This window comes from Borostomias antarcticus (genome assembly GCF_949987555.1).
Source record: "Borostomias antarcticus genome assembly, chromosome: 22".
Lineage (NCBI taxonomy): Eukaryota > Metazoa > Chordata > Actinopteri > Stomiiformes > Stomiidae > Borostomias > Borostomias antarcticus.
Window position 1 is genome coordinate 11,790,410 of NC_140255.1, and position 12,877 is coordinate 11,803,286.

Sequence of the window (12,877 nt, forward strand, 5' to 3'; positions counted from 1 at the left end):
AACCTCTTCCCCTAGTCTGAAATCTGAGCATAATTAGATTGCAATAAAATAACAAAAATTAGCACTGACAGGCTATTAGAAGATGTTGTAATTGACTGCCCTTTTGGCTGGTGGCTTGTTGTGTCTGGGCCTTTACTGTGACACACAACTCCTCAGCTATTCATGACAGCAAGCTAAAGGCTGCCATCTAGTGCCTCAAATGGAGAAAGGCAAAAAATGACATTGGTACTAACAAGTGTGGTGTACTAACAAGTGTGTACAGGACACATCAATGGAAAAGCATTTTACACATGATTTCTCATGTTGTCAAAGTTTATGGAAGATATCATGACAGACCACATACACAGCACAGTAAGAGACTGCAAGATTACTCTCAGTAAAGCAAACAAAATGTTGCAGCAAAAAGGTACACATACGTGTACACACGTACACACATACACACACACACACACACACACGCACACACACACACACACCCCACTGTGCTACTGCATGCCTATAATCAATTCATGACGAATTCCTATTCATATCTTTTCAAATTTACTATGGTAAAATGAAGGCACTGACTCAGTTATTTGATAGAAGTAGCCCTTAATCACAGCTCCTCTACAGGTACATTTTTCCTGCTTATAACTGCCAAACCTGATCTTCAAGCAGCATCATATGTGAAATGTGGGTAAAGAAACATTGTTCTAAAATACAGATGGCCCTCGATGCATTATTCATCAGACAAGCACAAGCACCTACAGGGAAGGAGATCATCACTGAGGAGGGAATGAGGAGGCTAGAAGGACACATACATAACCAGACATCCAATGAGTACGAGCATTTTAGTGACAGGTTTAGCAAAATAAAGCTGGTGCAAACAATTGAAAAACACTAAATTAACCAACACCAGAACTAAGACTGTGTCTACAAGTGGAAATGTAACCCATTAACCCATCTAAGGAGCAGTATAGCATTCATCTACTGTACATGGTATGTATACAATTTTACATTTGTAGCTGGATTACCACTGTACAGATATTTGGGAGTGTCACACAAAGAGGAGTGGAAGTGGCAAGTCCCAATCCAGATGTCGCAATGTCTGTTCAGTAGTCATACTCCTTGTCAATGAACTTTGCCATGGTGGTGAGCTGGATGTTGGTTGTGCCCTCATAAATGGTACCTGCACAGTGAGAACATGCAAGAAAAAACAGGCTTCAGAAAATGACCACATTGTTGGGACAGTAAAGCACAGGGTATGTCCCTGAGTCAAGAAGGAAAGAACATTTGAAAGAGGTTTCATAATCAGTGTAAAAGAATCGAAGTTAAAAGGGTAGCCTGCAACTCGATATGCCACTGCTTTGGAGAAGAATGGAGAGCAAAAGTGGAATTGACGAAAGGAAAAGTGTCTTTCTGTCCTGAGTGCTTCCTGGCCCAAGCGATGGTTTAATGACACTTTCTCTTAGCACAGCAAGGTCAGACAGGAATTCCTGTGGGATCAGATTACTGGCCCTACTGTGCTCTGTGGTACCACCCCATCCACCACCTCGCTTTGGGCCAAATGCTAACAACTGTTCCTAGAGAGTCATGTTGCCTTCTTATTGCCACATTACAGGAACCACGCAAATGGTCATGTAAGGCACCTCTATTCATACATATCCTATTAGTTGAAACTCACCTATTTTACAATCTCTGTAGTATTTCTCCACGGGGTAGTCTTTGGTGAAGCCTACACCTCCCATCCACTCAATGCACTTGGATGTGGTTAAAGTTGCAACCTAAGTAATAAAAACGGGCAAAATAATAAACCAACAATATTACTGCGCATTTTTGTGTTAAGCTATGAATTTAAAGTGCCCTCTCACTACTGTAGGCATCTCACCTCTGAAGTGAAGTACTTGGCCATGCAGGCCTCCTTGATGAAAGGTCTCCCCGCCTCCTTTAAGCGGGCAGCGTTGTAGGTCAGCAGCCTCGCAGCCTCGATCTGGGTGGCTACGTGGGCTATCTGGTGCTGCATGCCCTACAAAACACACCACACAGAGGCCCCGAACCAAACACGTCACAAAGGCGAGGAAATATAACTGACGGATATCCGTGTTGACACATGAATCTTTAGCGAATAACAATGACTTTTACCTGGAAGTCAAAAATGCGTTTGCCAAACTGCACCCTCTGCCTGGTGTACGGGACAGCCTGATCGAAGCAGCCCTGCGCCAGGCCCAGCATCTGCCACACAGAGAGAGGGGGTGCATATTTTAGACGTCCTTTCACCTACTGGGGGGGCTGTAGCTCAGTTGGTAGAGCGGGTCGTTCAATGATCGAAGGGTCATCGGTCTGAAATCCCAGCTCTGACTGTCCACATGTCGAAGTGTGCTTGAGCAAGACACCTAACCACAAATTGCTCCCAATGAGCAGGTTAGCACCTTGCATGGCAGCTACCACCATTGGTGTGTGAATGTGTGTGTGAATGGGTGAATGAGAGGCCATTGTAAAGCGCTTTGAGTGCCGCTAAGGTGGAAAAGCGCTATATAAGTGCAGTCCATTTATCATTTACCATTTACTGTGTTTCAACAGGCAGACACAAGGAAAGGCTGCTCTCTCGCTGATGTACCTGAGCAGCGATTCCAATCCTGCCCTCGTTCAACATGCCGATGGCATACTTGTACCCATGGCCGATCTTCCCCAAGATGTTCTTCTCAGGAACCTGTAACAGCACAAATTAGAGTCCTCCATGTTGTGTCTGAGCCATGACACTGTTCTAGTCATACAAGTTTATTCATAGTTGCTATTAATACTTATGTTTTTAATGCACATACTGTATTTTGTGTTATAAAACCCACTGACCCTTGATTTTATTCTGTACCTCTTCTGATCTTTTTGCTGCTCTGATGCCCAAATTTCCCCTACTGGGGGTCATTAAAGTTATATCTTGTCTTATCTTAAGGGGAATGCATCAAATCTGACCTTGACGTTGTCGAAGTTGAGAGGGCAGGTGGAGGAGGCGCGCAGACCCAGCTTATTCTCCTTCTTGCCAATCTGAAGCCCCTCCATGTCCCTATCCACCAGGAAACATGTAATACCTTTGTAGCCCTGAAACCAAAAAGGAAGAGTGGACTTTGAACTGGATCTACTACCTGATATGCAGTCTTTATGCCGCTGGGAAGGTGGATATTAATCCACTATGGGACCAGATGTGTGAATGAATAGGTTTAACTCACAGCAGAAGGGTCCACATTGGCCATCACTAGGAACACCCCTGCGTGCTCGGCATTGCTGATCCACATTTTGGAGCCGTTGATGGTGTAGTAGTCCTTGTGTTTCTCAGCGCGCGTCTTCAGGGCGAAGGCATCACTCCCAGACTCTGCCTCAGACAGGCAGAAGCTACCCACCTGTAAGACATGACAGTGTCTGACAGTATAACATGTATAACATGTCAGACATGATCAGTATACATCAGATCCTTCCAATTCCAGCAACGTCTTTTTTTTGCGTGGCTGTAAGCCAGCGCACCTAGTATAGCGTTTGTCCGGTTTTCACTCCCTCCCTCCCTCCCTTACTCCGTTACTCCGGACAATGTTGGCTTGAATTTCTCTGTTGGCAGTAGTCCCAGCACACCAAAATCAAGAAGGACACCAAAATCAACCCGCCAATCTCCACTGCAGAAGTAGAGCAATGGTGAGAGCATTGGACTCCCATCCGGGAGACCGGGGTTCAAGACCCGGTGGGGATGACTTTATGGGACTATACCCCAAACCTCCACATGTTCATCCTTTCACTCCAACCTTTACCCCTTGCCTTATAGGTCAGATCCTGTCCCAACCCCAACCCACACTAATGACTGGAAGAAGGACATCAAAACCAACTCGCCAATCTCCACTGCACAAAAAGAGTAGTGGTGAGAGCATTGGACTCCCACCCGGGAGACCGGGGTTCAAAACCCAGTGGGGATGACTTTATGTTATCATCAGTGTAACTGCTTTAACCACTGACCGCTACCATGAATGTTACGGAAGCTGCTGCTAGTTGTTGTGAGCTCATGAGCTAACTGGCTATCCCGCTCTTATTGTGCTGGATTAGCTTTGGAAGCATTGGAACTGATGTGTCCAGGCGACAAGACCTATCTTAATTCATCAGACATTATTTCATATAATTTCAATTCACAGCTATTTCAGTGGCATGACTAGCTTCCGTCCTACCAGTCCTCAACAGAAACAAGCCAGCCACGCACATAAGCCAGGCTGGACCTGGCCTGGTTCTACTATTGCCAGATGTAGACATTATTATAGAAATGCGGCTCCATCTACTGGTAGCAGTGAAGAGAACTCCTAAGATCACACAAATGTCACTCAGACCCTGAACAACATTTTTGTGATAATTGTCTAAGGACATAAAACATTAGGGGCTGGTTGCACATTCATGGATCAAGCCTAGTCATGAACTAAATTGTACTTTCAATGGACAATCTCCATTGAAATTTCTATTTAGTCCAGGACTAGGCTTAATCCATGTCTGCGCAACCGGCCCTAAGGGTCCAATTTTGCTCGAGAGGCATTGGTCAGATCGGAGCACTATTGTAATTGGTACACTGTTGTGGAAGAATGGTAATGACCAACTAGACGGTATTTTCATGAATTTCCTAAATAGGAGGAGATTGTCTGTTTATGTAACACAAAATGTGGTGCAAAACAATGCTATCACTCATATTTCAGACTTTTATGAGGTGCTTGCCCTTCTATTCTTGGAAGTAATGTTTTGTTGGAATGTTTGCTCATGGCTATGCACCAGCAAAACATGGCCATAGGCCTGCTGGGAATCACATAGAGCATCTTAATGAGTCAGGATGTCTCACCATGTCTGTTGAGAGTCGGCTAAGGTACTGCTCTTTTTGGTCGGGGGTCCCCAGGTTTCCCACCAGAGTGTTGATCAGGGTGTTCTGGATGTCACACAGTACGGCCACAGAGGCGTCCACCTTGGCCAGCTCCTCAATCACCAGGATGGAGGAGAAGAAGGTGGAGCCGGTGCCACCATACTGTGGGTCTATCTCGATGCCCATCAACTGTTAGGATCAATGGCAAAAAAACATTAAGAGCCATTATGTATATGTACATACTAAATTATTAGCCCACTATCCATGGACTAGTGGAAACACATACCCCCTGTTCAAATAATGAGTTGATCACTTCATCATCCATCTTGGAGTTTTCATCCATTTTTGACACAAACGGGGAAATGCGCTCCTGTGCAAACTTTTTCACTGTTAAAAAAAATAATTAAGAAATTAACGGTTTTGGCTCAACTTAATTCTCAAATCAATAAACAGTGACTGACAGTGGAGAGACAAATTCAAAGTTAGCATACATTTGATCGGTTGTATCCGTATGTCTATCTATACGTGTTCTTCAACTCGCCTGCATCCCTCATCATGCCCTCCTCCTCGGAGTAGGTCTGTAGTGGTGGGTAGGAGGTCCCCAGGCCAGCAGCCAGGTCGGAGGTCACGTCTGGAGCAGACACTGTGGATCTGTTCCGCAGCAGCCCAGCCTGGCATGCGCTCCATGGTCGGGAGACGTGTCTGCCTACCTGAAGACCAACAGCAGATTAGTTTTTAGTCAGTGACATGACATTACCTTGCTGTTTCACTGAACAGTGGGTTAATCATTTGTAATACAAATGATTGAGCGAACTAGTTAGCTAGCTAGTTAGGATGTCATTAGTGCTAGCCACTCGTATAACTATAACACAAGTGAAGTGACTGAAGCGGCATTCTCTAAAGTGACCAGTTATGGGTCCGCCTATGGAATATGTGTACATATCCTATCCTATTGTATAGCTATATTTATATTGACTGATTATACTATCTAGGTATATATATATAATGCAATGTAGCAGCCTTTTTTAGGCTGCTACCCCCCCCCCCCAACCCACCTTATCTAGTGTATTTTTTGTTCCAACCTTTTTGAAATGTTTCAACTGCTGAAATGCCAGGGGGATCAATTGTCTGTCTGTCTGCCTGAATGTCTGTCTGTCTGTCAGTCTGTCCCACACATGGATGTATTAGGTCCCACATAACCTAGAACACTTGGCTACATGATGGCGACAGGCACACTACGCAATAGGTTAAAGGTAGTCTAGCACAAAGAAGCAGCCAATTCGAATAAGCAGTGTCTACAAATAGAGAACATACACCAATAACGCTTGCCAATTATGACTTCCGTAGTATAAATCAGTGTTTGTGCGTTAGAATTTCTCCTCTCACCTTAGAGAAAATCCTGACCACTGGGGCCGCCATGTTTCGTCTTATTTACATACGGGTCACAGAAATTGTGTTCCATTTTTTAAGGACCGTGTGGAATTGAGACGTAATACCTTTTACCGCTCGCCTGCATTTGACAATACGTGTTCCCTCTCTTATTTTCTATTTTTCTAAAAATAGAAAAAAAAAATCTTTTTTTCCCAGTAAAATATCAGTCAGATCTCAAATGGTCCAGATCAAATCGTATAGTTTTTTTCATCTCTGCAGTTCGCTAGCTAGGAACTTCGACTGGCAACGCTACTAAAATGGGAGTCATTTCAGTGTTACATCGAAAAAGGTTCCTTTCTTCAACCCAGCTGTGGTTTGACAGTTTGTGATAGCTGTAATAAACCTACACCAGTGGCTGTAAATGATCGACCCGATATATCTGACTTCACTCAGTAGTGCGGATGAGAGTACGTACTACGCAAGTTATTTGACAGATGGGATACTATCTACTTGGCTAGCTACCTGTGTGATACTCTGATTGCTAGCCTAGCTAGCTGATGGGGTGGATGTGTCAGCTTAGCTACAGCTAGCTAAACTAGCTTGCCGTTTCGCATACGGTTGAGTGGCAGCCAGCTAGCTACAGTACACAGATATAGCTACATAAATCATGAATAATATATTTTTTTATGATGCAGATTACCTAATATTGTATTTATCCCTCAGGTAAACAGGACTCACCCTCAGCAGGATCATGGAAGATATAAAGTCAGAGCCTCTTGATTTTGTGAAGGACTTCCAGGAGTATCTGACCCAGCAAACCCAGCATGTCAACATGATCTCTGGCTCCGTGGGTGGGGAGAGAGAGACAGACTCACCGCCCCAAGCAGGTGGGCATCCCAAATATTGTAGCCTACTCTCTGTTGGCACAGCACTCTAAAATGCATGTAAAAAAAAATAAAAAAAATCACAGACTCATGAACCACAAACAGACCCATCTGCCAACATTTGACATTTGTGTTTATTTCTACAGAGAGTGAGCAGAACGGGCTTGACCAACCCTCTGTGGAGGTGTCCCTGGAGGACAACTCAGGGCTACTAGCTGACGACTTTGAGAGGACTTACGATGGAAAACTAAAGTGTCGCTATTGTAACTACGCCAGCAAAGGCACAGCTCGCCTGATAGAGCACATGCGCATACACACAGGTAAACAAACAAATCAAAACATGGACTGCTCTTTCTTCCTGTGTCTTTAGATCTTTGCCCGACCCATTTAGTTTTCATGTCATTCTTCACCATTCTGCATTTCTCCATGTCTTCACCTTTCCCTTGACTCTTTGTTACGGTTTGTTAAGGAGAGAAGCCCCATCGCTGCCACCTGTGCCCTTTTGCGTCAGCGTACGAGCGTCACCTGGAGGCCCACATGCGCTCACACACCGGGGAGAAGCCCTACAAGTGCGAGCTCTGCTCCTTCCGCTGCAGCGACCGTAGCAATCTGTCCCACCATCGGCGGCGGCGCCACAAGCTGCTGCCCATGAAGGGGCCGCGCTCCACGCTGTCCAGCAGGAAGATGCTCGGGGTCCTGCAGAAGAGGGCCGGCTCCCTGGCCTACAGCCGACGGCTCTTCATCAACTTCAGCCCTCCGTCCATGGTGGTGCAGAACCCAGACTACCAGGGCGACTTCTCACACGAGCTGCCCCACCTGCGTCCGGAGGCGTACAAGGCCCGCGGTGGCGGGGGGACGGATGCCCCGGGCGTGATGGACAACCCGCTGAGCCAGCTGTCCGGCCTGCCCCCCGACTCCCAGACCGCCGAGTCTCCAGACAGGGAGGAGAAGCCCTTTCTCCTTCAGCAGGTCTCTGGCACGCAAGCCGCGGCGTCTACAGGTGGCGCTCGCACCTCTCCCACCCCCAGCGGCATGGAGCCACAGCCTCAGAGGCCCAAGAACCACAGCCCCGTAGCGGGCCCCGGCAGCGAGCACAGCTCCGCTAGCGTCAGCAACAGCCAGCCCAGCACACCGGTGCCTGCCCTGCCTCCGCAAGACCCCCAGCTCTTACAAAGCTGTCAGTACTGCGACACCTACTTCGCAGACAACATCCTCTACACCATCCACATGGGATGCCACAGCTATGAAAACCCATACCAGTGCAATATCTGTGGCAGCAAGTGCAGTGACAAGTATGACTTTGCTTGCCATTTTGCTCAGGGACAACATAAGCAGTGATGTCCTAATCGATTTTGTTTGGCTTACATAATACCATAACATTATTCTAGTTAGGATCCCATTGATAATGCATTGGGTGAATAGGCAAGTATTTAGCTAGTTACTATAAAGGTATGAGAATACCTTACATATTTAGTATTGGCTGCTGTGGCTTAACCTGACACCAGATGGTTTGTTACACACAACTGTCTGGGAACTCTTCGTGTTGGACACTGGAAAAGGGCAGGCACTTTCAAAAAATACTTGGCAGGTGACTGGATAAACCATCTGTCTATCACCGTCTAAGTCTTGTCACACAGTCGTCACACCTAAAACCATGCCGCCTGGCGTAGCTGCTAGTATTTCCTCTCAGAGCGCTGATCATTTTCTGATCGAGCACAAATTGATTTCTATTGAGCGTGGCCAGACTGATGTGTGGAGTGAGACTCGCGAGATCAGGATTGTCTCACAAGGATAGTTGTGACTGGGGTTTTAAGATGCAGGTTTGAGATGTATAGGAGACACTGAGACAGCATGTTGGTTCATCGAGAAAAGCTCAATAGTGACAGGCATATTCAGCTATTACTGTACTATGGCCTCTATCTGTTTAAACATACTGGAGGGCCTTGAACTGCTTGAGCTGAATGAGAAATATTATTGTATGTGTGTATAGGGTGACACTTGTTGCTGTGTATGTTACTGTTATTCACATTTTCTTTTGCACACTCAGATTCATTCCATGTAAAATATTTAAAGGTCCTACATGCCAATCATGATGTTGCCTTCCCAAAGTGGCTCCAAGTCATTTCATATCCTGAGCTACTAGCATTATTGAATCATGCTTGTTGCTCTGTGCTGATACCTCTTAAATGGGTCACTCGGTGCAGAATGTGAGCTAAATAATTTATCAGATTTGCCTTGGACATATCTCTCATGACTTAACAAAACTTGATAGATCATTTCGACACCAAAGTATTCAAACCATTTCTGTATTTCTAAAGAAAAGTTTTAACCTTGAGGACTGTAGATACCTTGTAGCACTCTTGTGGTTGTTACAATCTGTGATGTAAGAGTTCTGTATATAAAAGTATTTACACAATTTGCACATATATCTAGTGGGAGTGTGTGGGGTGTTCTTCCATATCTTTATTGTATGTGAATATCAAGGTTTGTGTCTTGATATATTGTATGTGGTCTGAAAAATGTGATGAGTAGAAATCAAGAGTTTGTCTAATATGTAGCCCATAGTTTATTACCCTGAACAGGCTACTGTTCTATCATTGTTGAATTAACTAAATGAATTTATTACATTTACTAAGATTTAGAGTATTTAATAAATAAATAAAAACTTGTTTTATTTTGGTAACGTTGGATTGACCTCTTAGGTTTTTGTATTTGTTCTGATTTCAGAATGTTGCCTTGACAGCTGGTGCTGGTTAAAAAAAAAGTCTTAATAATATAGCACGTGGGACAGTTCATGCCTTTGTCCACGTCTTTCCAGGAAGAAAAAAAATCCAGTTTGTGACTGTGACTTAATATTTGAACAGGCAGTGCTATTGAAGTCTTTCTCAACTGAAGTACGTTAGACTAACTTTGCAGTGTGGTTTCTGTAACTGAGGAGAGTGCGTAAGCGTACTTGCCGCTGTTACATTCTCTCAGGAACAACTGCGATGTAAACCTCAATTTACTCTTACAATTAACATGAACTAATCCTACAGTATCTAATGTTTTCTGACGTTCTTTTTTGTACATTCTAAATTAAACACTCTTAGGAAAAAAACTGGCACAGGTGCAGTCATTTCCTCTCAAATATCCATCTGCACAATTAACATTCATTGTGCATTCAATAAAATGTTTACATTTGTCATTAAATAATTAAACAGTATATAACACTGAAATGATAATTCCTACTATGGTCAACAGAACATTATTGCATTTCTTTTGTAAGGAATCTTGTCATGACTTCCTTCTGGTCTTGGTCAAAAACACCCACTGCCCTTTTCACCACCTGCTCCACATCGATGTTCTCCCCTGGGGCGACGGGGAGGCCTTGGAGAACTTGCTTTCGCAGGTTGTGAAGAAATCTCGTCTTTGATACATTCAACTGTGCTGCCAGAGACCTCATATGATCTGGGGGTATCTTGTTTTCTAAACACAGGAGGACAAGGAGCGAAACAGTTGGTCAAAGGTTAGTCTGAAACTTGCTGTACCTACTTACAGTATAACATGAGTCATAACAAAGAAACAATGATTTATGAGGTGCAATATGAGTTCAATACACATTTCTTTGACAATACATCACTTCCAGGTTATTCCAAGTCTGTACACATTAATCATAACACAATAATGATGTAGATCATGGTCATTTAACCTCTGACCTCTGGCGCTGTGCATGGCCAGAGATACCAGGCGTCGACATGCCTGGTCAGCCTGGTGAACAACACTGTTGGCACAGCTCAAACGATCTGCCTCCTGCCACAACATACATGAGTTAAAGAGACACCTTTCACCTTAATTTGCTTCCAATACAGTTGTATTTCCTCAATCTCAATATGAATTAACACAAACATGCCTTTTGTTCTGTGTTGTCATGGACGGCGCTCAGTGGGTTGTCAAATGCTGCAGAGATCAGCTTCATCAACTTCTGCCTGAGACAGGGAGATATTGAAAGAGAGAGAAATATCTACTCAAAGAACATTTACAATCCATCACCATCAAATCCTATCTTCGTCGTTGGTCCACACCTCACCTGTCCTCCTCAGTGAGGTCATCTGTGGCGTCCAGTGAGACGCTGCTCTGCTCCCACGGGTTCCTCTGAGGGTCGGGGGGCTCTATGCGTCTGGCCATTTCTATGATTACCTCGCAGGGCACAGGCCGGGGTCGTCCTTGGTTTCGGCGGACGCACGACTCCAAGGGACACTGAAGGTACACCTGACAGAACCCCAGTGAGTCTGCGTCAAAAGCGAAAGCAAGTCAACACTAACAGTAATTTTGAACTCTAGTGTGTTATGGCCCGACGCACATTCTGCTTACGCTTTCTTGCGAGCTGGTACACTTCGTATCTCATGCTCGGGTAGTAGAAGTTGTCGTCCAATAGGAGGAGGAGTGGTGGTCTATCCTGTGTCAGGTCGGTCTGGGAGCCCGCTGACGTACCAGAAACGCAGGCGCTGTCGACACACCGTCTCCAGGCATCGCTGTTGACCTGGCAGGTGGTGGTTGGCAGTGCCACGGCTTGAGGATTCAGCAGGAACTGTTCAATGCATTGTAGAACTGCGTGTCTATGCAACTTCCATTTAGTTTGCTGAAAGAAACAGTGAGGTTATTTAGTGTCAGTCATAATTTGAGTTCAATCAAACGCATTGCTTTAAATAAAGGTATAAGAATAAAGGTTCTTAAAGAAATCACCTGCAATATTATTGTGTGCATAGAGCATGCAGCAGTGCCCTATGGCGCTTCTTCAATGCAGGTTGATAGAATTAATTTGCAACCAAGACATTTCAAACAGTACATCTGCATTCATGCCAATACATTGGCATCGGGAGATAACTGTCATTACCGTCTGTGACAGGTCGGCATCATCATCTTGAACTGCTCTGTGGTTAAAAGCATCATCAGGAATCAACTCATCATAAGATATGACCGTGGTTTTCCAGCCTCGCTGTGCAGCCAGAGACCTGACAGCCTGGGCTACCGTGGACTTCCCCGCCGCCGGTAATCCGCAGAGGACGCACAGGCACGCACGCTCACACGGCAACTTTGCAGAGTCTACGTTTGAATCCATTTCCAACAATTATTCATCTTGTCTAACATTGGCTAGATGCATCAAGACATGATTGTTTTTTTTGGTGTTTTCTCAAGCGTTATCTTCTTCCGTATGTTGTGCTACTTCAGTGATATTCAATGCGGCTCATTACTGCCACCTATAGGGCTGGCGATCCCAATTTGAGACGACGAACTGATTCGAAGAGTGAAAATTACTTCCATTATCAGACTTCTTTATTATGATAAACACGTATTTAAATCTTTAAAATAGTCAAACAACCCATAACAGTTTAAAAAATATATATCTATGACTTTTGAGTTGAGCAACGACAACATTTTCTTACACAAAAATAGCCCTTTCATTTAGTGAGATTTAAACAGGAAAACCTAGAATGTATGTTGTGCAAGTTCTGCTGCCATCGACCTCAAAAGTCCCATGTTATGCTCCTTTTCAACAAGTTAATATACAGTAGGTCCCTGGGGTCTCCAAAACATTTGAATATTGTTGCTGAAAATATAATTCTGGCTATGTAGCCTACTAATAATTCTATGTACAGTACATGAATGAATGATTTTTATCTCTAAATAAACATGACTCTTATAAAGTGACACATTTCAGATATGCCTAATTGTAACAAATATTATCTAGTATCAAAGGTAACACATTTAACAATATTCAAAAGAGAATGCG

The 12,877-nt window shown here is 44.3% G+C and overlaps 3 protein-coding genes across 3 annotated transcripts; 1 reads left to right on the forward strand and 2 right to left on the reverse strand.

The window, feature by feature from the left end:
* Positions 1–357: 357 nt before the first annotated feature.
* acadsb (acyl-CoA dehydrogenase short/branched chain) lies at positions 358–6,271 on the reverse strand (the record flags this gene model as incomplete). Its single annotated transcript, XM_084456337.1, has 11 exons — positions 358–1,168; positions 1,664–1,763; positions 1,868–2,005; positions 2,122–2,211; positions 2,597–2,689; positions 2,950–3,075; positions 3,204–3,374; positions 4,835–5,041; positions 5,139–5,239; positions 5,394–5,562; positions 6,239–6,271. The coding sequence occupies 11 exons, from the start codon at positions 6,269–6,271 to the stop codon at positions 1,092–1,094; spliced, it is 1,305 nt and encodes a 434-aa protein (XP_084312463.1). The 3' UTR covers positions 358–1,091.
* A 317-nt stretch (positions 6,272–6,588) lies between these two features.
* On the forward strand, positions 6,589–10,189 carry LOC311323986 (zinc finger protein Pegasus-like). Its single transcript, XM_084456338.1, has 4 exons — positions 6,589–6,690; positions 6,947–7,110; positions 7,254–7,427; positions 7,577–10,189. Exons 2-4 carry the CDS (start codon positions 6,975–6,977, stop codon positions 8,443–8,445), a joined length of 1,179 nt encoding a protein of 392 aa, XP_084312464.1. The 5' UTR covers positions 6,589–6,690; positions 6,947–6,974; the 3' UTR covers positions 8,446–10,189.
* A 136-nt stretch (positions 10,190–10,325) lies between these two features.
* pstk (phosphoseryl-tRNA kinase) lies at positions 10,326–12,277 on the reverse strand. The gene is made up of 6 exons (XM_084456343.1): positions 11,981–12,277; positions 11,458–11,725; positions 11,174–11,375; positions 10,997–11,072; positions 10,803–10,896; positions 10,326–10,572 (listed from the first exon to the last, which is right to left on the reverse strand). The coding sequence occupies exons 1-6, from the start codon at positions 12,203–12,205 to the stop codon at positions 10,352–10,354; spliced, it is 1,086 nt and encodes a 361-aa protein (XP_084312469.1). The 5' UTR covers positions 12,206–12,277; the 3' UTR covers positions 10,326–10,351.
* Positions 12,278–12,877: the final 600 nt, after the last annotated feature.